Source organism: Oryzias latipes, chromosome 17, assembly GCF_002234675.1.
Source record: "Oryzias latipes chromosome 17, ASM223467v1".
Taxonomy (NCBI): domain Eukaryota; kingdom Metazoa; phylum Chordata; class Actinopteri; order Beloniformes; family Adrianichthyidae; genus Oryzias; species Oryzias latipes.
The window spans coordinates 19,303,271-19,323,372 of NC_019875.2; the positions used below are offsets into that span (position 1 = coordinate 19,303,271).

General features: G+C 41.4%; 1 protein-coding gene across 1 annotated transcript in view; it reads left to right on the forward strand.

Annotated features, from left to right (window-relative positions):
- zswim5 (zinc finger SWIM-type containing 5) overlaps window positions 1–20,102 on the forward strand; it is a 71,753-nt gene that overhangs the window by 45,856 nt on the left and 5,795 nt on the right. Inside the window, exons 2-15 of the mRNA XM_023964772.1 lie at window positions 8,731–8,918; window positions 9,017–9,185; window positions 10,394–10,542; window positions 11,775–11,925; window positions 12,857–13,033; window positions 13,131–13,307; window positions 13,546–13,692; window positions 13,776–13,913; window positions 17,124–17,275; window positions 17,918–18,020; window positions 18,116–18,251; window positions 18,796–18,953; window positions 19,044–19,207; window positions 19,493–19,574. Of these exons, the coding sequence (XP_023820540.1) occupies window positions 8,731–8,918; window positions 9,017–9,185; window positions 10,394–10,542; window positions 11,775–11,925; window positions 12,857–13,033; window positions 13,131–13,307; window positions 13,546–13,692; window positions 13,776–13,913; window positions 17,124–17,275; window positions 17,918–18,020; window positions 18,116–18,251; window positions 18,796–18,953; window positions 19,044–19,207; window positions 19,493–19,574 (2,091 nt within the window). The remainder of the gene's footprint in view (window positions 1–8,730; window positions 8,919–9,016; window positions 9,186–10,393; window positions 10,543–11,774; window positions 11,926–12,856; window positions 13,034–13,130; window positions 13,308–13,545; window positions 13,693–13,775; window positions 13,914–17,123; window positions 17,276–17,917; window positions 18,021–18,115; window positions 18,252–18,795; window positions 18,954–19,043; window positions 19,208–19,492; window positions 19,575–20,102) is intronic.

The following is a 20,102-nucleotide window of genomic DNA, read 5'->3' on the forward strand; positions in this document are numbered from 1 at the left end:
TGAACTATAAGGTGCATTAAGCGAGACGAGAGTCAGAGATACAGTAAGTCAGTCAAACTTTATGAACTGCATTCATAGTATTCTAGAACTTGTTTGTAACACGCTAAACGATAGCCATGTAAGAAGCGTTAGCGTATAACAATACCTGTAACTTGTTTGCAGTAAATAAAAAACGGACAAATAAACAAACGTCACTGTGATTACGCTAACTCCTAACCTTGGTAATAACACATGTCTGACGTGCTGCATGTTAGCCACGTTGGCATATTCACAATTATGCACAAAACTTGTTTGCAACTCGTAAAAAAACAGACCATCATTTTGACCTCTCAAAATTGCATCGACATGAATAAGCACAACCACAACCTTCACATTACTTGCCTTTTTTTGGTGTGTGCTCAGAAAAAAAGCCAAACTGGAAGTCCAAAGTTTTCACTGAATGTTGGTTTTTCACTTGCACAGGAAGTGACATGAGATTTGCTCTGGAGTGTTTTCAGCATGGTAAATTGCTTTTGCTTATCTCTTTTGTTAAGTGGGACCATACAAGGCTGTGGCACAATAACACAAGTACGGTGAAAGTGCAGCAAGGAAGGCATGTAACAAAAGCATGGCCTTCTTATCTCTAATTTAGCTCCAAATGAACAGGGTTCATGCACATTCTGAAGGAGGACAGCTTCTGTGCACCAAGGCCTTTTTTTCAATCGGCTCATCTTTAACAGAGCTCCCGTTTTTTGTTTTGTTTTCCAGCATTATCTTTCTGTGTTAGTCGTCTGATTTTGCAGCTCTTCTGGTCCAGTGTTTTGGTGGAAGCCTGAAAGCAGAATTTAAAGCTTTTTTATGCTCACAGGAACCTTGATTGTTGCGGTGCCACTCTCACAAAGACACGGATCGACCAAAGGACTTTCCAAGAAGATAATAAATGAATGCTAATGTTAAATTGAGCCACTTCAGCTTGCTTTCAGCTTGAACATAAAGTATTTGAATGGTGAACAGCCAAAGCACAGAAAAGCATTCGTCATCCATCCTTTACTTGGACTAAAACATCTTTATATAAAAAACATACAGTTTGAAAGCAATGTCCTTTGTTTGCTCTTTCGTGCAATGATGATTATGACATTCTTTTTGTCTGCTTTTTTATTTCTTTTGAGTGTTCTTTCATGTCATCAATATTTTCCAGAAGTACTTCTCTTTCCTTGAATTACTTGCTCATTTCTCTATTTGTGTTGCGCTGCCCTTTGCTCGGTCGGGGCCGGGACTCGCCGCAGACGCGTCAGCTGATTTTCACCTGCATCAGCTCCGTCCGACCGGCAATATTTTCCCCCTCCCCATTTTCAGTTGTTTTTAGAGACACATCAGCTAAACAGGGACTTGATTAAACCTTTTTTTTTCCTCTCCCACCTCTTTCTTCTCCTCTGCATGTCCTCTCCTCCGTCTCTCCTTCCCGTTTTTGTAAAGAATGGAGCAAATCAGGGAATCAATTCAGTGTAATCATGACAAATGAGTCTCATGGTTAGAAAGGGTTTCTGTTTTTCTTTTTTGAGTGCACGCGGGGCTGATGGGAAATCACAAATGAATCAATCAAATGTTTTCGCATTATCCAACGGTGGAGGACAAATGATGGCAGAATGGATGGATAGGCAAATGGGAGGAGAAGATGCACTGCAGCGACTGCAAATGTGTGTGAGCTTGCATATGTATGTCTGCTACAGGGATGGATGGTTGAATGATTGAATGCAGGGCCAAGTGGGCGTCTGTATGTGTGGGTGAGCTGTGGGGTGGCAGAGAGAGGGCTGCGCTAACCTTGGAGCTGTCAGAACAGATGGGAGATGGGAAGGGCCACAGGCTGCGAGTGATGGGTTTGCTGCCAGAGAAGGATGAATCCTCAGCTACTTTTGGAAACAAGGAAGTGAGATTAGTGATGAGAAAAGGGGTGGCAGGAGGATCTTTTTTTTTTTTTTTTTTTTTGTGCCTGCCGGGTGCATTACCGCTGAAACACAGTTTTGATAAAAGAAGAAGTGCCAATGTGTCATCACAGACTCAATGAAGAAACTGTGTTAAAATCTCCAGATCACAAGAGACAGTTGGCCTGAAGTGACAAGTTGTCTGGTGGCAAAGCAGGGTGTCCATTGTCCCAGTATCATTTTGTCCAAAAACACACAAGTTTAAAAAGTTATTTGAATAAAAGAAAGTTGAGTTATTAAGAATGACTATATGTATCTGGTTATTTACCATGGTGTGGGTGAATACTCAATTCTGATTGGCTGCAGGAAATCCAGTAAAAGGGTGACAATGGGCACCTAGAACAAAGTTCTTTGTTATCGCCCTGGCCTAAATGCCAGTTGGTAACCGGGGCAACAGAAACCCGGTACATAGGTGGTCATGCATTAGTCCACGGCTTTTCACAGCTGAGCTGACAACACGTCACACTTCGTATCAAATAGTCTGTTTCTTGGAAAAACAATTCAAATGTAAGAAATATCAAGATAAAAGTATTAATATTTGATGTAAAATGTCTTTCTTACACCACTGACCATTGTATAAGTGAGGTGATGCCCTTTGCGGAAACACCAGTCTGACGTGAAGTGGAGGATGGTTCAAGCCACTGCCCCGTCCTTTCATTTCTGAAAATGGATACCTCCTCTGTCTTTATCCTTTACTTAAATGATTCCATTTTCTTTGTTACTTTTAGACGTTTTTATTACACAGTGACCTCCACAGTTCAGGTCTTGACCATAAGCACTTCTGTTGTTTGGGGTGAAATAGGTCAAGCATCTACCGTAAACTGGATGAAGAGCGAAGCAACGCAGAATACTTTACAGTTAATGGTGGTGAAGATCCAATATCGGCCTCTGGGTTGTCTTGTATTTCCAAACACCTTTGGGAACATTTACGTCACATTAGCATGTACACCCAAGCTGTCAACAAAACAAAGAATGTGAATAGAGGATAGTAGCTTAAACATTTCATGTGGGTTTTTTTTTCTCATAAAAAAAACAAAATATTCACCCATACGCACTGCTTTACTCGACGACGAGCACACTTAATCTCTGTGGGCGTCAAGAAAGGAGCAGCTTTTAGCGAAGTGATTGTAGAGTCGCTGCAGCGCTATGGGCAAAGAAGATGAATGGAATTAACGATGGCCTCCTCCATAACTTTAGGGTCTAGGGGGAGGAGTGGGCGGAGTTTCCCTGTCTGCCTGCGTTCAGTTGAATAAAGCTCCGGTTTGTTTGTGTGTGAGTGTGCATGCACATGTTGGCTCTCCGCCCAGCTCCTTCTCCCCAGCTGATTAGGCATTAATGACCTAGGAGTGTGGAGGAGTCTAAGCCCTCTGATTGGCTGAGGGACTTCTATGTGGGCGGGATTGCTGCCGAGTGACAGATGGCCAACAACAGAGAGGGAGGCTGTGTGAAGTGTGTGTTTATGTGCATGACAGCCAGGGGAGGAACTTTAATTACAATAGAGAGATCTACAACTGTTGTATTTCCAGCATGTACTAGCTGATCACCTGCTAGCACTGCAAAACTGTTAAAGCACATGCTTACTAGAATAAAAAGAATCCATATTTGAGGCACATTCTTGATGGTATTGCTTAATGTATGAGCTACCACGGTGAACCAGTGCTTCTTGCGTCGCTAAACACATCGGTGTATACTGTATTTGTTTTTTTAATGCTGTAAAAACATGGGAAAGTGTTAAGGACCACAAATACAAAAGCCCCATTTTAATGGTGAAAAAAAAGGTGTTATCAGCTGTCTGTGTGTTTGTGGTTGTTTTTCAGGGCTGCCTCCATCAGATCAGACTAAACACACACAATGTGCACACACAGCCACAGCACCGGGTCATGTGACTTTCCCCAAGGATTGGGCCAGATCATTCTTTGAGCTTGGCAATTCTCCCAGTTTGCAGCAATTCATCTTTGTTTGAAATTCATCTGTTTTACTGAACCAAAGCTGGAGTTTTTGAGTGTGGGTGTGTGTGTGTGTGTGTGTGTGGGTGTGTGTGTGTGTGTGTGTGTGTGGCAGAAAGATTAGTAATATCTGCTATGAACATCACAGATGAGTTTGCACTGTTTATTCTTCTGCAGTGGCATTAAGAACAAAAGCAGACAGGCTCTGAAAAGGTTGTTTTGTTTTTGTTCGCTGGATTTGCACGTTTTGGAGTGTGTTTGTGTGTTCATACAGGCCGTCTGATGAAGCGTCTTCTTATTATCAAGTGTCATCGCATTCCCATCTGCCCAAGACACAATGTCTGACACCGTCTTGATGCACACAAATCCATGAACACACACATAGCCAGGGTGGAAAAAATTACACTCATCTGCCAAATATTTCTTTACACAGATGACAAGAATTTATGTGGCAGAACCCAATTTCTTTTATAATAAAGAAAAGATTCATTCCTTTAAAAAATACAGTTTACAATATTTAGCTGAAAATCAGAGAAAACAAGATAAAAGCATTAGATTTGAATCTTTTTATTTGATCAGAAGCAAAAACCTTGTTTTTGTTTTTGTCCTGCTGCCTTTTATCTACCAATTAGCAACCAGCTTCGACCATTCATTTAATAGCTAATTACCCTTTAAATGTATGTAAATATCTATATCTATATATATATATATATCTATATATATATATATAGATATATAGATATATATATATCTATATATAGATATATAGATATATATATATCTATATATAGATATATCTAAATATATAGACTCTCCACTGTCCACAAGCCGTTGCAGTGGCCTGAGCATGTGTCAATGGGTCTGAAGCAAAGGAAGAACAGCATTCACACCTTTTGGAAACCTGTAGTGCCTAATATTATCTGTCATCAAAACTCCTACCAACCCTTTGATATGTTAGATTTTAGTACAGACGAGGCTGAAGACACACCGCGCATTACTTTTGACAGTCACGAGGAAAGACGGCTCTCGGATTTCTGCTGAAATGACTTCAGGCTCTCGAAGACCATATTAGACCTTTTTATTTTTTTTTGTCTTTCTTTCACGCTAAGATGTGATTGGTACAAATTGGCTCTACAGGTATATCTAACATGAAGAAGTGGGAGAGAAATGAAAACCCATCTCTGACATTTACAATATTACTGTGCTGGAAAATAGAGAGTGGCTGAGCAGGAGGACTTGGTGGGAGGGATAGTCTAATAAATCGGAGGATCCTCTCTGAATATCACAGGCAGCTGGATCAGCTTTTCTCTGCAGCCTGTTCCCGCCGTGTCTCTCTCATCCCTCCTGTCATAGTCAGATGGGTTTCTGACTCAGTGGACAGATCGTCTTGGTTAGCACTTGTTAAATTGTTATAACGGCTTGTAAAAACTTTATTAGTCCAAGTATCATGCTCAGAAAGTTAAAGATGCCCCTTTATCAGATAAGAAAGGGTCTATTTGCAGTAATTTTCAAGAAATGTGCGGCCACCCCTGAATTTTTTTCTTGACCGCACCGACCTAGAGGAAGGGTTGAGGTTAGGATTGTGGTTGGGGTTAAACAACGAAATAGTTCCTGAGCGCGGCTGTTTCTGCAAATCACCGCTCCTCCAGGGGGTGGATCAAATGCAGGGAACGCATTTGACACACCGAAGTGCGTGACAGATGATGGGACTTTAAGTTTAATCTTAAATATGTGCGCCAACCAACAAAATGCAACCTTGGACGCACTTAAAATACGTGCGGGCATCAAAGCAATGCGCATCTTAGCTTGCACGTACATGTGGCCAACATGACTTTCCATCACTTTTTGTGGCGGCCGCACATAAATATGTTCAGATATCATCAGCCATCAGATAATATAAGGGGGTGCAGATTGTTGTTGTCAGTTTGGTTTCTTAACACTAGGGATGCCAGAATTTAATTATTTTTTTAAACCAGACCATGTAACACCATTTATTCGAGTAATTGGAAAATTCATCTTTGCATCCTTACTGAATACGTTTGCATATGTTTACATTGAAAATGTGTTTTGCTAAATGTATTTTTTAATTACATTACTCCCGGCTGAGTATGAGCCAACTGAAAGGTTTTTTGGTTCGCTTTGTTCTTTTGTAATACACAAATCATATATCGAACAAAACAAAAAAAACTATGACCCAAAAGAATCTAGGTTTGTGGGAAAGTGAACAGTTGCCGACTTAGTTGTAACACAATACGATTTCTTTATTTTTTGGGTTATTGCTGTCTTAGTTTGCATCTTATTTGAGCGCAGTAAATTCATTTAAAGAGAAGTTAAGTGTTGCATGCTGTTGGAGCAAGATTTTTGTGTGTCAAGTTTTTTTAGTCAGTTAAAGCCTGATGTCAGTTGCACCTGCAAAACCTCTTGTGTCTAAGTGTTTTCATCTGTTTAAGTGTTGTCAATGGCTTCCTACAGGGTTATATCTGTGCTTTTTAACCCTAAAATGCCAAAATCGTTGCCCTCAAATTAGTTAGCCCTGTTGTACTTTGTTGGGACTACCTCTCTCTCCTCTGGTGATGGAACTGTAAAGACAGTATTGTGCTTACTATGGTTTAGTGGGATGCAGTTAACCAATGTGTGCAGACACAACTCGCCTCATAAAAAATTGACCTGTCACGGTGAGACGACATAACATCGCGGCCTTGTTCTCTCCTTTTCAGTTCTCTTTTACTATATGCGCTCACGTTTCTCTTTGTACATAATCCCTTTTATGTCCAGTTTCCTAATTCACTTGTCTTTTACTCCACTGGGGAGGGGTTTCTTTCACCTCTACGTAATGTAAACCACCAATGACCATACCTTAAGAATAAAGGTTGCAAAAAGAGGAGGCATCAGTTTTTAAAGCTCAGTGATTGACGTTAGGCTCTTATGCTCTTTGTAGAAAAATAAATCTAATATTATTGAATGAAAACAGAGACCTGAACTTGAAAATTATATAGCTTTTATAGGATTTTGGACGGGTGTTTCATGATATCCATTCGTAAAAAATTCAGACTTTTTTCAAACAACTCTAGTTTGATTACCGTATTTTCCGGACTATAAGTCGCACCGGAGTATAAGTCGCACCAGCCCAAAAATGCATTATAAAGTAGAAAAAACACAGATAAGTCGCACTGGACTATAAGTCGCATTTTAACTTTCACAACCTTATATGACACAATCATAGCAGACTGTTTATCTAATAATTTCACAGTAATTTTTTCTCAAACTTATTTATTTATTCCTTTCATGAAGCATCATTGGCTAACTAATACTCTGTTTTCATCCTGTATTTGTAGAAACAGTTTTCACTTTTATTGCATTTCTGAATCTATGAAATCATTGGAAAATAGAATATTATGTTGTTAGCCTTCAAGATCTTACTGTAAAAAAAAGTTTGCTGATTCTCTGAGTCACTTAACATCCTCTTAACACTTAACATACCTCATACATCAAATTGACCCAGAAACATCATCTTTGTTCCTCACAAATGAACATAACAGGAGGGTTAACAATGTATTTATTTCAATTTATTTCTAATATAAATCGCTGCGGAGTATAAGTCGCATCCCTTGCCAAACTATGAAAAAAAGTGCGACTTATAGTCCGGAAAATACGGTAGTCTTTCTATTAAGCCTGGGCGAAAAATCGATTGAATGAATTCATTCCAAATTTTTGTTACGGGCGATTTAAAAAAGAACTGAATCGAGTTTTTGTGTAATGGTGCATTTTTGGCTCCCCAGAGCTTCCGTAGTGTTGGTTTCACATGGCGGTATGGTAAGCAAAAAACAACAACATAGCACACACAAACAGCAAGCGACAGCATGGCTGCCGGTGAGAGTGGGAGGTTTGTTCCTAGGAAAGGAATAAACTCATCTGTTGTTTGGAACTGGTCTGGGTTTGCTGCCACAGACGTGGAGGAAGAGACCCCACGCTGCAACATTTGCCTAAAGCCCACCACAGTCAAAGGCAGCAGCACCACAAACCTATTCCAACACCTGGGGGAAACCTTTTATTACTGTTCACCTTCACTCCGTAACTGCAAACATGAACGCACGCCCCCGACATTTGTACACGCTCTCACTCACTCTCGTGTGGCACGCGCCCATTCCTCAGTCTTACACATGCAGCTGCTGACACACACACACACATAGTATGGTTTTTGAGTACAATGTAACTCATCTATTAAGTTAAATATGCAAAGGGAATAGCTGATCCTTTGTTTAATGGTAGAAAATGTAACTGACTTTTTAAAAATCCATCTTGCTAGTGTGAGACTGTGTCCCACTCATAGCTTGGAAGATGTTCTTTTTCCCAATTTGCTATATTAAGTTCTGGAGGTTATTTCCAACATCGGCCCAATAGACCAGTTGTGACTGCTCAGCACAGTTCAAACTTCTGGCTGAGCTTTTTATTTTTTATAAGCTATAAAAAAGCATTTGTGTGGACCACCTTATATTTATATTAACTGCACACACAAACTCAAATTCACTGAAGCAAAAGCAGGGCGTATCAGATGTCACATTGCCCTGTTGGGTGATGTGTGTTGTTTTTGTTCCTGAGGTTTCTCGGTCTGTTTGTAAAAGGCTCTGATTACCTTGCCCTCTTTCTTCTCCTTGAGTACTTCTTATCCTCTCAACGGTTCACACGCAAGAAGCTAAAATGAAGGAAATCTAGATTCATGTTTTAAAACATTCTACAGTTTTACGTAGCGCTAAATTGACTGTTTTTTTTTATGTCCTGATTTACTGTACGGTATGAATCTGACCTCTGACCTCCATGTGCAGGGTTCCATCTCAGCGGCACAGTAACGGAGCCAGCCACCTCTTCAGAGACTGAGGTCACCCATAAGGTAGCCATAAGCTTCGACCGATGCAAGATCACGTCTGTAACCTGTGGCTGCGGGAACAAAGATATTTTCTACTGCGCACACGTGGTGGCGCTCTCGCTTTACCGGATCCGCAAACCCGAACAGGTAACGTCCTACAGACGTGCATGAAACAGTCAAGGGTATAAAATTAAAAAAAAGGAAAAGGGAAAAAAACTTGCCACGCTGTCGTATTCCCGATGCAGGTGAAGCTACGGCTGCCCATATCGGAGACGTTGTTCCAGATGAACAGGGATCAGCTGCAGAAGTTGGTCCAGTATCTCATCACGGCCCACCACACCGAGGTGCTTCCCACTGCTCAGAAACTGGCGGATGAAATCCTCTCTTCCAACTCTGAGATCAACCAGGTTCATGGTGAGACGCTACTCTTTTTTTCTTTTCTTTTTTTAAACTTCAGGCTCCAATGATTCTTGAAAGCAGATGTGTTTTTCAAAGCAGTTTTTTCTTATTCACCAGATACCACTGTAATACATTTTTAATACTAAAACAGCATGATGGTGAACTGCAAAAAAGTTTTCCTTTCCAGTCTGGGGAGGTGTTATCCTCTGCTGTGAAATCTTCATAGCGCCACGCCTGACTTGAAAACTGTTGGAATGAAACCGTGCTGCGTGCTAGTTCACGGGCTGTCACGCCACGGAGTTTAGGATTATTCCGGAAAAGCAGCAGGACGGGATTCAGGTTCCCTTTTTGGTTTCTCAGATTTACTCTGCAGTGTCTGGTTAGAGGGAAATTAAGAAACCAGGGGTTGATAGATAAAATAGATGCATAGGAGGATGTGGAAGGAAAGACATCGGGGGGGGGGGAGAAACAGGAAGAAGATGAAACGGTTTTAGGAAAAAGTGGAGAACTGCAGCAGCTTGGCATCAGGGAAACGACAAACAAGAAAGACACTTTCACCAAACACAAGTCTTTATCTGTTTCATCCGCCTTGCCACATGCTGACATTCCATTCTTCAGCACTTGTGTCCAGGAAACCCCGTGCAGCGCTTCCTGTCCGCCTTTGACAAGGGGGATCATGGGGGTTGAAGTTCAGTCGACTCAGGAGCAAGAACGCCTTTGATGGCTGGAATGTTGCCTGTTTGCTGCGGCGCTCTCCTGGCTGGTTGGAAACACGTCTCCGGGCTTTTTTTTCAGCTTATTTCCTGCTACATGAAAGCCAATTTCTCCCTTCAGAGAACAGCCATGTTTCTCAGCAGGATGAAACACAGAACCAAAACACAGAAAAATGGAGTCGGAGTCGTGTTTCCTCTGTCCAGGATTAACTTTCTTCAATGTCACGATGGAAGGCAAATTGTAAAGCAAGGAGGTGTGAGAGCTGCAGCAGAGCGGACACTTAAATAGAGTTGAGATTCCCAACCGTCTGCCGGGAGAAAGGGATTATAGTTTGGATGAAATGTCTGACCTGACCCCAAGAAATAGACGTTTCTGTTTCTGCAGATTAGGCTGTCTAATACTTTACCACAGTGGAACCTGTGGGGTTTCTGTGCTCCTTTAGTTCTCCCTGCACGGATTTGTAGCACTTGACAAATGTATTTGTCATTTACTCTGGTTGTGTACCTCAGGTGCTCCTGATCCAACTGCAGGCGCCAGCATCAACGACGACAACTGCTGGCATCTGGACGAGGACCAAGTGAGGGAGCAGGTCAAGCAGTTTTTGTCGCAGGGAGGATACTACGGCTCGGGAAAGCAGCTCAACTCCATGTTTGCTAAGGTTCGCATGATCAGTTCCTGTCTTTGTATCGTCGTGCAATAAAAAAAAAAAAAGACAAAAGCTACACAAAAATAGTGTTTAGGACAATACACGTCCAGTTGAGGGGCACTTCTGCCACTGGCAACCTATTATTGGCACAGAGTAACTTGGCACCCACTTCCCATCTCCGTTTTTGCGCTCCCCTGCTAGCTTACAGCCCCTCACACCCAAAACCTGTGCAACAAAACATGGCGGGCAATACTGGAGCCATCCAGTCATACAGTTATGAGCCAGATGCCAGCTCAGTCGATTCCCAACAATTTGAATAAAGAAATATTCAGGAATGCAAGATACATTTTCTTAAAAATGCCACAACAACGTGTTAAAAAACACCCAAAACATAATTGCCTTCTGATAGGGTCTTGAAAACTAATATTATGATCCCTTTATAATAAAAACGTAAACTAAAAGCTTACTGGTAACTTTTTTCTTTGTACGTATAACAAACATTCTCTCACTCTTCTACTGTTTTCCGGCCCAATTTAAAAATGTCCAACTTCTCCAAAGGTCTCATGTGGATGAACAGGGTTACAAATATTTTTATTTTAGTATGTAGAGGTCATCTGTGCTATTGTGGACCTTTTGAAATTCACAATAAACCTAAGATCCTCACGTCAACATAAAACGCTTCAAATGGCATTTTAAGAGTTTAAAAGTTTGAACTGTTTTAGTGCTGCTGGAAAAACTTAATTTTTTAGGAAGATTATTCTGTCTAATTTCAATTACTAATTTAGATTTGACTTTTTCCTTAACTTCTTATCATGTGATGAAAAATTTCTACAACTTTCTTACCTTCTTATCTTCGACAAACTGTTATGTTCTGCTTTCTAGAAGGGACTAATTACAACTGTGGTCACATTGTGACGGCAAAGATTAAGCAAAGTCTGCTGATGCATGTAGAAACATCTGCTGTTGGTCACACAACAGGAAGGAAGTGTGTTTCAGCTGCAGTCGCACAAAAGGTTGAAGTTTCTAATTGGAGTTTCCCTCGAACCTAACCTAAAATGCTGTACACGTATCTACATTTAGTTCTTTGGTCAAGATTAAGTTTTTAAAATAATTTAGCAAAAAATGTTTTGCTTTTAAATATCAAATCAGGCACACAGTTTATGCAGACGAGCGCAGCAGTCATCAGTACCCCTTGGAAGCAGGTCAGACTGTCATTGATCCCACTTGCTGCTCTTTCCATCCAGGTGAGAGAGATGCTGCGGATGCGAGACTCCAACGGCGCCAGAATGCTCACCCTCATAACCGAGCAGTTCATGGCCGACCCCCGACTGTCCTTATGGAGACAGCAAGGGACGGGCATGACGGACAAGTGTCGGCAGCTCTGGGACGAGCTGGGTAAGAGCACTGAGGGAAAACGCCACAGCCTGATAGATGATCCATCCGTCCGTGCAGGTCAGACGGCACGGTGTCGGTCTCAGATAAAAATCTAGTCTCTGGGTCGTGTGAGCGTTCCGGTTATCCAGTCAGTCTGCTGCCCCTTCTGGCCCGGCTTCTATTCCTTGCCTCTCCGCACGTAGTGAATGATAAAGGCAGCCAATCAATACGGCTGCTCCACTTCTCCACGATCAATCTGGGCATTTAGGAGGTCAATAAGAACGCTTCCCGGGCGAGTGAGGGAGATCATGACACGGCCAGAAATAAGAGCCGAACCGTCAGATCATTCTGACCAGGAATCTAGAGGTTTGACAGTCGACATAGCTTGAGATCTGTCAACTTAGAAGAGGAAACTTTTCCTTTCCTACTTTTTTAACTTTTGGTTTAAATGCAGCATTATGAACACACAGGTAAAATTAAGAGAAGGCATCCCTTAATTCTACAAACTTTTTAGTTTAAAGGCCTCAATATTCCTAAAATAATTACATAAGTTCCAATGTAACTATTTTTCAAGCTGTTTTATTTTAATTCAGTCTAATATAATTCATTTTTTTTATTAAAATTTCACTTAGTTTATTTATTTCTATACAATTTCTAAATTTTAAATAAATTGACACATTTCATTCCCCTTTTTAAAAGTAAATTAAAGAAAAATAATTAGGATTTTTTTAAATGATTTTTTCCTCAGATGTTGTCATTTTCTACTGCATAAGACATTGTTTCAACTGACATTTTAAGCAGTTTTCTAACAATTCAGAGAAAAAGTGTAAATATGAAAAACAGCCAAATACAATTAAATGTTTCTCGCACATTTAGATGTTTTATGTGTAATGTTGAACCTGCTTTGCAAAAAAAAAGAAGAAAACCTTATGAGTTATCTCTGCATCCTCAGGTGCATTGTGGGTATGTGTGGTGCTAAACCCCCACTGTAAGAGTGAGGAAAAGAGCGGCTGGCTGAAGCAGCTAAAGAAGTGGGGCGACACGGACGTTTGTCCGCTGGAGGACGGAAACTACGGCAGCGAGCTTCCAAACATAACAAACGCTCTGCCGCAGAGTAACCACGCACAAGGTAAAAAAAGGAAGAACCCACAAACAAACAAGCGCACAAACCCGATGTAGGCATAAAGGGCGAACGAGCCTTCATCCTTGCTTTGTGTGTTTTTTAGACTCCCTGTCAAGGCCGCGCAGAACTGTGTTCAGTCGGTCAGTCGAGGCCTGTGACCTCCACTGGCAAGACAGCCACCTGCAGAGGATCATCAGCAGCGACCACTACATGTCTCCGTCCTATCAGAGGGAAGGAGAGAGTCTGCTGTTCAACCCACAGGGGCTGCCGCTTTGGCTAGGTGCAGTTTCACCACTCGTCATTAGGAAAACACATTTAGTTTGGAACATCAATGGTGCACATGTAGACATTGTGATGCATTAATCACATTATATCTTTAGTTAGACCGCTCTAAAAATCATACACTGGGTATAAGAATTGTAACCGTAATTGTAATTATATGTCAATCTGAACAAACAAACACCGTGTTGCCAGATCCGCCCTCATGTGTGTATAAATCTGTCCTATCCATCAAACAGACCACGTACCGACGGCGTGCGCTCGTGTCGACGCCCTGCGTTCCCACGGTTACTCCAGAGAAGCCCTACGGCTAGCCGTTGCAATCATCAACACGCTTCGCCTCCAACAGCAGCGACAAATGGACATTTACAAGCACCAAAAGAAAGGTGTGTGTGCGCGCTAACTGACAAATCATGGAGCCCTTGTATTTGTTGGAAAGTAACACATTTGCTTTGGTTTGGGTGAGCAGAGCTTCTCCAGAGAGGAGTGACTTCAACGACGAACCTGGAGGGCTGGGTGGGTCATCCTCTGGACCCCATCGGCTGCTTGTTCATCACGCTGACAGAGACCTGCCGCGTGGATGACGAAAACACCATGGACACTGGAGGTATGACAAGGAAAACACCGATGGCGTTGTAGATTAAAAGCCCTCCAATTAAAAAATTGAAAAAACAAATGTAGTGTCAGTTTAAGAAAAAACCCCAGCATCAAGATTGGATTTTAAAACTAATTACCAACCAAATATGGCGAAAATAACAATTTAAAGCAAACTGCAAGGGGAAAGTTAACCACTGAAGGCAGCCCATGTAAAAGTTTGCCAGAGAACATTTTAGTGGATCACATCTTACCTAGGATCTATGCAAATCTGGTGGCTGTTTGCAAGAAACGGGAGATGTCAGCTCAGACGAGGAAAACACATGGATCTAGACCAGAGGTGGGCAATTATTTTGACTGGCGGGCCACATAGGGTTCTAAAATTGCATAGAAGGGCCGGACCAGGAGCAATTTAGAGCCAATTGCACCAATGGCTTGATGTTCCCCATGTAAAACTTAGAGGAATGCTGCGTTCATGTGGTGTTTGAATGATAGGAAGAATGAAAAATCAACTAATCTTCCAACACCACATGGATGCTAGAGCAGAGTCCCCAAACTTTTTTCTTGTGAGGCCACAAGAACTCTTTTTCTTTAAACTTGTTTGATTTTTCTTGTAAAGCCCTACAATAAGGTTTTAATAATTCATGATTCTTTTAATAAAATAAATAACACTATTTAGGAAATAAAAACTACCAAATAACTGTGATTTTTCAAAGACAAAAAGTCAGGAAAAACATACTGATTTATTTAAAAGAATAAACAATAAATAGTGGATCCTCTCCTGTCATTTTCCCGCTGAGACTTTGAGGGCTGCAGCTCCTCACACTTCTCACAGTTTGCGCTCAAACTCAGCAGCTGTGTCCTGCACGTCTGTTTCTCATCCAGTAATAATGGAAAAAAAGCACATTTCTATGTCTCCTGCTAATCATGTATGTGCGTTACCTTTTCACCACAACAGAGTTCCTCGTTTATTGCAGGAGTTACGTTCTAAAAATAACCATGATCGGTGGAATCCATGGAGTCTGATTACGGACGTTTATGGCAGTAAAACTCCTCACTGTTCACTTTCTACACTGTTCTCAGACAGACATGAACATTTTAACCCTTTTCTCTTGTTTAAATTCTCAAACCTTCATAGAAATCAGGATCTTAGACTGAAAAAGATCTGATCGATCACAGATTTCTGTAGATCTGAAGAGCTCCGTGTTTCTGTACAGCAGACATGGCACAGAGGAGATTGATTGACAGGGTCTCCAGCCAATCAGGACACAGAACAGTGTGCGCTCTGTAAAAAAGCAGCAATAATCGCTCTGAAAGAACGAGCTAAACCGGGAAAGATGAACTGTGATGTAGAAAGGGAGACTGTCTTTTCTTCTATTTGACAGGGATTTTAGAGGGATTCAGGTTGGTTGATTCACAACAGTTTGAATTAATACAAATAACCTCGGAAATTCAATTTAAACCCAAATTTTCTCATATATATGTCCTCCATCATGAGAAAAATGCTACCCGAACATGTTAAAAACACCATGAATACCATTTTCATCAGAGTGGGTCTTTAAAGAACTCTGTTTCTGTCATTCTGTTGCATAAATAAACTTACTATTTCAACTACAAAGATCACTTGTTTTTCAGTAGGCAAATGTTCAAAATCACCGGGGATCAAATCCTTTTTCCTCTCACTGTTTGCATTCTGACTCTTTCCCTAGAGGTCTTTCTAGTGCTTTGAAACCAGTGACTGTTAGTTTTTTTGTTTTTTTGCTAAGCAGCTACTAGAAAAGGTTTTACAGTTTTCCCTTTGAGTGTGTGTGGATAAAAGCTGGAGCGAGTGATTTATGTTGTTTTCGTAATGCGAGGAAAGTGGTCTGAAGTTTGCCTCGGACCGGCCAGCGTGTCTCCACTCCCTGCGGAGAACAGCTGCAAACATCTGTGATGTGGGTGGGTGAAGGTATTGCCCCCCCCTCCAACCCAAATGCCCTCTTCCATCCATCAAATGAACCAATCAGCAGGCTTTTTTTTTTTTTTTTACTTTTCAGTGAGGAAAAGATTCATTTTGTTGTGGGTTTCGGTCTGTCAAACCGGTCTGTACTTGCCCCCGCCTTGACCCACACTCACACACTCACACACACACACTCACAGATGTCCCCAAAATAAAGAGGATTTAGGGGAATCTGTTGCTCCGATGGGGTTTAGGCAGAATGATAGTGCAGAGGACCAGGAGAGAATAAATGAGCTCCAATCAACAGCTGCGACTCCCCATGGCAGCTGTTCTCACTTAAACGTGTCAAGCGTTTGTGGATCCCAGAACCCAAAGCCAGCTAAGATGAATGTACATTTGTTACATGCTACTGCCATGCTGAGACTTCCAGTCCACGTGAACGTGTTTTCTAACAATATGGAGAGGAAAAAACGGATCTGGCTGATTGATTCAGGCACATTTACCTGAGCCTTCTTGTCACCCGCTCAGCAGAAATTGAATCGTCATTCTTAAGAAATTGAGTTTAAATTGAGGGAATTGAAATTTTAATTGTTTTTAGAAAACCTTACAACAAAGAAAAAAATTAATCAAAGAAATAGGAACTTTTTTTGAAAAAAAACAATAATGGAATTACTAAAGGGAAAAAAAATGTGCGAAACATTTATAGTCATATGAATGAAATAGATCAAAACTGAAACACAAAACATGTGTTATTACACATTTGTAAGAACAGTCAGTTAAAATAGTTATTTCAACTTTTTTACACGTATTCTTTACTGTAAATAATATGGAGATAATATGGAAATTTGAAAAACACATCTTCTCACAGAGGATTTAAAGACCCACTCTGATGGAAAAAAATGGTGGTTTGGGTGTTTTTAACATGTATTTGTGGCCTTTTTCTAATGATGGAGGACAAATAAAGAAAATAAAGCTCAAAATTGCATTTCTTTATGAAATGGATGGGAATATTTGTAATTTGCCTCTAAACTGAACGTCTGGATAGGTCTGGGGGTAATAATGTTAGGCTGGGGGGCGTGAGGGGAGGAGCTGCAAGATTTTAGTTGACGTGAGTTCAACAAATCCCATCATCCATCCGTCGAAGGATGGATGATGGGATTTGTTGAACTCACGTCAACTAAAATCCAAATGCCTTTTTTTTTCCTGATTGTTTTTTTGACAAATGCATTTTTTTCTTAGTTATGGAATTATTGCTATAGAACTTAGGAGTTTGTCTCCTTTCAGATGGAGAGCCGAGGCCTCCCGTCTACCATCACGTCTCAGTGTGGGGCAGTTCAGATGGGGGGGAGTCGTATCTCACCCTGGCCTTGGAGGTGGCACTTATGGGTATGGGGCAACAGAGGATAATGCCAGAAGGACTTTATGCCCAGGATAAGGTAAAGACATTTGCTTGTTTTGTTTCCCCCTGACTCACCACATCTTTTCAAAATAGTCTTGTGTTAATGAAAAACCAACCGAAAAATGTCGCACAGCAATTTTTCGTGCTTCTTGGAAAACAAGCAGAGAGCCACAGAGCTTAAGTTCAAAGTGAATTAAAATAAATCCAAGGAGTTAGCATTTCTTTGTGTAAATGCTAATCTGCTTTTGGGGGCTTAACACGGCTGCCACAGACCTTTCTTAATGTCACTAGAATTACTGGCAATATTGGTGTTAGGAGCAGGAATTGCATTTAAAGCCGGTCATGTGTGTGAAAAAACCTTGTTCTCGTTATTTGGTTGGAATGAAGTCATTTTTCGATCGTGTATTTGCACCAAGAGAGTTACAGGAATGAGGGGTATTAGCCCACCCTGCTGATCCTTCAATAACTCAAACACCAAGACTTTTCTTTGAAAAAAGTCGTTTAATCTTCAAAGAGTTGTGGTCTTTCCCCCGCCATCACGAGTCAAACTTGTCTTTTCCCTGAATGACAGTTTTAATGCCAAACGCAGCTTTAAGCAACGATTAGATCTCTGCAGCTGTGAAAGTTCTAGCTTTTTTGGAGAATAGAGAAAAGTCGTCAATCTTTGTGTTTTGTCCAGGTGTGCCGCAACGAAGAGCAGATTATTGCAAAGATGCAGGAATTGGAGCTGGACGATCTCCTGGTTCAGACACTTCGGAAACAAGCCATACATTTGCTGGAGGGTACTTTCCTCTTTTACATTTCAAAGCCCAGCTTTCTTCTCTTTTGAAAATATTTGTGGCAAATATACTTATTTTCTTTCCTTTTTTGCATCTAGCGGGTCCATTCAGCGGCCTCGGAGAGGTCATCCACCGAGAAAGCGTCCCCATGCACACGTTTGCAAAATACCTCTTTTCTGCGCTGCTGCCGCACGACGCGGACTTGGCCTACAAGTTGGCTCTGCGTGCCATGAGGTCAGATCCCACTTATGATTCTCTTAATCCAGATCCCTCATTCTGTTTTCAAGCTTTCCCTTAAATTTTACTGCCGTTTTCTGGTTTGTTGGGAATCAAATGATTTGTTCAAAGATTTAAAAGTAATCAGATCCTGTATCTAACCATCATTCTTCCACCGCCGTGCTTGATTAGAGTCTGTGTTCGGTTTTCTCCAAGAGGTTTTATGATAAAGTTGTCTGCAACTTTTGAATTTTCTGCTCTATTATTATGGTATGTGGGAACAACTGATTTACTTCTGGTGACTTAAACTTCCAAATTTCAGACCAGGAAAAAAACTTAAACAATGAGACTCTTCTTTTTTATTTTTAATTGTTTTTACAGACCAGTTCCGCATGGAACATGTTGTTCTTGTGTGATTGTGCTTATTTGATTGTTCAGTAACTGTACTTGGCCACTTTTGCATTCAATATTAATTAATTTTGTGTTAAAGATGGAATCATTTCTTCAGGAAACGTGTCGTCAGGGAGACGTGTTCAACTCTGATTGTTTTTTTTTAACAAAGGTTGCCGGTGCTGGAGTCGTCAGCGGGCTCCGGGGATGTCGGCCACCCTCACCACGGCATCTCCATCGTCCCGAGCCGATATCCCCGCTGGTTCACTCTGGGACACCTGGAGTCCCAGCAGTGTGAGCTGGCCTCAACTATGCTAACCGCGGCGAAAGGTACGGCCAGCGTCGACATCCACAGGGCGGCTGTTCTCCCAACGACCGGGCTTCAAATTCTTTGTTTCCTCTCCTCGCTCGCCTCTGCAGGGGACATGCTGAGACTGCGAACGGTGCTGGAGGCCATCCAGAAAAACATCCACTCCTCTTCCCTCATCTTCAAACTGGCCCAAGATGCCTTTAAGATCGCCACTCCCGCCGAGAGCCCGCCCGATATCACTCTGCTAAATGTGTCGCTGGAGCTGGGACTGCAGGTACCGTGTTTATGTCAGAACCAGACGCTGCAATTATTTCCACCGCAAGAAAAACTCCGCACTGGTCAACCCTTCAAAACCCACAACCCCGCCTTTCAACATGTCACCGACCCACTACAAATTAGCAGGAGCAAACATAACACACTAACAGCTTTGTTGACAAGAGGAAAACCACATAATTCAGAGTTCTGCTTTCGTTTTAGAAAAATCTTAATTTCAAACCCCAACAGAAATGTGGGCTTCAACACAGTGAGTGGGGAATTTAGATGGTGTTGTTGTGTGCAGGTGATGAGGATGACGCTGTCCACCCTGAACTGGAGGAGGAGGGAGATGGTCCGCTGGTTGGTAACATGCGCCACCGAAGTCGGTATGTGCCGCCTCGTCCCACAACTCACTAGGATCCAGGCAGCAAAGCAGAATTCAGCCGCTGATTCCAGCCTCTGTGGTGTGTGTGTGTGTGTGTGTGCGTGCGTGCGTGCGTGCGTGCGTGCGTGGAGTTTCTTCATTGACTCAGTAATTTATCTTTTTTCGCCTTTATGGCAGACCCTAAATTTACGACCACCAAAACAAATCAAATAAAAAAGGGAAAATATGGGAAAAAAGTTGTATAATTATCAGAAAAAAGTCATAATTTTACAAAAATTCTACTTTAAAAGTCATAATTTTAACAGGAAAACATGTTTTTTTGAGAATGAAGTTGTACATTTACACAAAAACATAGAGCAGATTCACTTAACCTCTTGAATAGTTAGATGTCTATCCAGTCTCTCTGAATAATCTGCCCTGACATGAGGCAATGTTTGATTGTCTCTGTTTAAACATTTTAAAAAGGTAATGTTACTTTTTTTTAATTACTTTTTCCCCATTAAATTACAACTTTTTGAAGCAGTAATTT